Source organism: Vollenhovia emeryi, unplaced genomic scaffold (assembly GCF_000949405.1).
Source record: "Vollenhovia emeryi isolate VEMERY1.0 unplaced genomic scaffold, V.emery_V1.0 DF939203.1, whole genome shotgun sequence".
Lineage (NCBI taxonomy): Eukaryota > Metazoa > Arthropoda > Insecta > Hymenoptera > Formicidae > Vollenhovia > Vollenhovia emeryi.
Window position 1 is genome coordinate 919,585 of NW_011967163.1, and position 3,422 is coordinate 923,006.

Here is a 3,422-nt window from a genome sequence, read left to right on the forward strand (position 1 = left end):
GCCTTTCTTTCCGTGCATGCTGCAAATGAGTATCGCCTCTTCAACAATGCAAAAATCTCTCTAAGCATGCGCGCGTATTTCCCTCCTGCGATATAAGTAAATGTTTTATCATCAAGGTATCTTTATATTTCGAAAGTTTTATTATTAAAGAATCTCACTTTCGATTGAGAAATTCGATTTGTATATCGATGTAATAGCAAAATTCACGGAGCGCGGAAAACCAAATCTCGTAAAGGTTCTTACCTGACTCACTATCGGCATCGTCGCCATCCGCGGTTCTTCAGTGTAACGATTCCCGTGTTCGTCCTGGCCCCATCCCACGACGTATCCCACCTTGTTGTGGATGTCCTGAAGATCGGTCGATTTGGACCACAGACAAATAGGTTTGATGAAAGCGCTGAACTCGACGGGCATCCTGAGGGTCAAAATCGCCAGATCGGAGTCGCCGGTGGCCGCGTGCACATAGTCGGGATGGATCTTGTAGCTCGCGATCTCTCGATTGACTGTTCCCTTTTCGCGAAACTGGCGCAAGTGGAACCGCCCCAAAGCAACCTCCAACAAGTTGGGGAGTATGGTATCGTTGTTAGTGAGGCTCAATTTCAAGCAATGCGCCGCTGTAAAAAGAAAACATTCTTGAAATACATTCACTTGTAACCCTGCACTGTCTGTCGAGAAGGAATTTAAAGAAACGATAAATATAATTCAAAGATATTCTCGCATCTGCTTATCCTCTTAACAATAATCGGAAAATATTACGCTGAAATATCTAATAAATCAACAAATAATTATCCCAAATAATTTCGTGTGCACTTTTTAATAATATTCGGATCAATCATAAATATATATAAAATTTTATAAAATCATATTTATATTTATTTACTTATATTTAGTAAAAAAAAAAGTAAAAAAAATTATAAAATTATATTCATAAAATACGATTATACGAATAAGTCTAAACAAATCGCTTGCGAGCCAAGAAAAGAAGTAAATGTAACATAAGAAACTCGTTTCGTACTGTGAAATACTAGCGATATGTACTTTTTCCTCTTCAATTAATATACCTGTTAGAACATGTTTTGTAGTCAAAACAGAACCTGCACACTGAAACTCGTATCCCTTTTTTACGACGAAGAGTGCCACCAGCCACGGCCACTGACCTGGCAATGTCTTCTCTCCGTTAGCGATCAGAAGATTTGTGGCCCCGCTGTGGCCGCTGATGCCACATTCGTTATAATTATTATTATTGTTATTATTATTGTAATGTCGAGTTGGTTTAACCGTAGTAGTCCATGAAAACGGCGTGAAAAACATATTTTTGTTGGTATTACTATTGCTATTGATTTTTCGGGTTAGTATAACCGGGGTTGTCGGCCGGAATATGTTACTGTTGTTGTTAAGAAATATGTTAGTGTATCGTGGGGGTGATTGGCTCGGACCCGGACGCAAGAATACGTTCTTGTTAATTTCTTCTTCGGAAAGAGTGACGCCGGTGGTAAAGGGGTTCTTCTGAGTGTTGTGTTGACGCGGTGGTATCGGTGTCGGTCTCAGATTTACATTCGGATTCGGCGCGAAATTCGGTAGATACAGAGTATGTTCCAACGTGATAGTAGTTATAATACTCCCCGTTGCTGAAACAAAACGTAAAATGCTGTTCAAGCCGCACGTTTTATAGAGTATGAAAATTTCGAGTGCCCACCTGCAGAAATACATAAGATTTACGAACAATTATCAAATATATAATATAAAAAAGAATTTACAATGCTATATGATTACAGGGGTGATCAAACGAATAAAAACAAATGTCTATACGAAGAAAAATAATTATTATTTATTTCTTACATTCTTTACGCATTCTGTGGTTGCATACTCGTCGCAAACAGCATTTTCGCGTGCATACAAAATTTCTTAGTCTTCCTGCGTTTATATGTATGCATTATAGTGTACCGGGCACCCTGACACCCGGATATTGGACGTTGTGAATTCCGATTATTGACAGCAGGGTTAATGAACTTTACCTTCCAATTTATCTTTGCCGTCTTATTGTTAATTGCAAATTACGTATAATTAGATACAAAATAAGAAAGAACTAATTTATGACTCGAAAGAATATAAGTCTGTAATTGTTGTTCCTTTTATCATCAAACATGTGACATTTATTTTATAAAAAAAAACTTACGATTGGAACCCGAGCAATATTGTGCACCGTTGAACCACATCCCAGACAATGTCGGAATCGGGTCGCGTAAAGGAAAATGAATGTGATACGACAAATGCCTGCCCTGTTGAACAGCTTGAGCAGATTCCTCTTTCGATCGTGCCAATTCCAGTCGACCGACGTATCTCTAAAACACGTTCATGATTAAGATACTTCCATTTATTAGTAAAAAGTCTTACCAGATCAAAAAATTTTAAACTAATTTTTAAATTATTTCTTAATCGTCCATTTTTAACCACTCTTAAAATATACAGGAATAAATATCTTCTCTTAAAAAAAATTACTTTAAATTATATTTTGGTCATTTGCAAGTATATATTCTTTCTTTTAGAATACGCTTTAAAAAGACTTTTTTTCTTTGAGACATTTGTTTAATTAAATTTTGTTCTAAAAATACTTTAGAGAAAAAATTTAACTTTCTGATTAAATATTCCATGTGTTAAAATTTATAAAAAATTCTCTGCATTAACGGTTACTTTATGCGTGCAAATTTCTTTCCTAATATTAATAATGTGAAAAAAATATTCTTACCGTAGGCAATTCAGCGGCGACTTTTAAGGTCACTCTCATATGAATTTCATCAGTTTTGGGTGGAGATTGAATTTCGATATGTCCTATTGTTTCGTTTGTTCCGGGTTTAGTTATGTATGTGAAATATTGTGGACACGGAGATTGCTGTCCTTGTACTAGCGTGTAGAGCAACTGCGGTAGCAACGCGATGAGAATACAAATCTTGCAATTAGCCATCTCGCGTAGCTCTGTTACAAACATAACAAAATATATGATTTATAAATGTGCTTCATTTTACAAATGGTTTTTAATATTTTATTTAACAATTTCGAAATAACTATTATTAATCAGAGTGATCATCAGTGATATTTTGAATTTAAAAAAAAACTTGGTGATTGTTTCAAAGGAACTTAAAAAAATATACAGGGTGGTCTAAAAGTCCCGGAACGGTTGAATATCCCGAGAAATTGTGACTGGATCGGAAAACGGAAAAATACGTATTTCCTATTTTTGAAAGAGCTATCGAATGATACCAAAATTGACCCCCCACCCCCACCCCTGTGGGTGGGGCGGGGGGTCAATTTTGGTATCATTCGATAGCTCTTTCAAAAATAGGAAATACGTATTTTTCCGTTTTCTGATCCACCCACAATTTCTCGGGATATTCAACCGTTCCGGGACTTTTAGACCACCCTAT

General features: G+C 36.3%; 1 protein-coding gene across 1 annotated transcript; it reads right to left on the minus strand.

Moving 5' to 3' along the window:
* Positions 1–133: 133 nt before the first annotated feature.
* On the minus strand, positions 134–3,012 carry LOC105561713 (proclotting enzyme-like). The gene is made up of 4 exons (XM_012011943.1): positions 2,747–3,012; positions 2,177–2,342; positions 1,062–1,628; positions 134–614 (listed from the first exon to the last, which is right to left on the minus strand). The coding sequence occupies exons 1-4, from the start codon at positions 2,984–2,986 to the stop codon at positions 145–147; spliced, it is 1,443 nt and encodes a 480-aa protein (XP_011867333.1). The 5' UTR covers positions 2,987–3,012; the 3' UTR covers positions 134–144.
* Between the last annotated feature and the right edge of the window lie 410 nt (positions 3,013–3,422).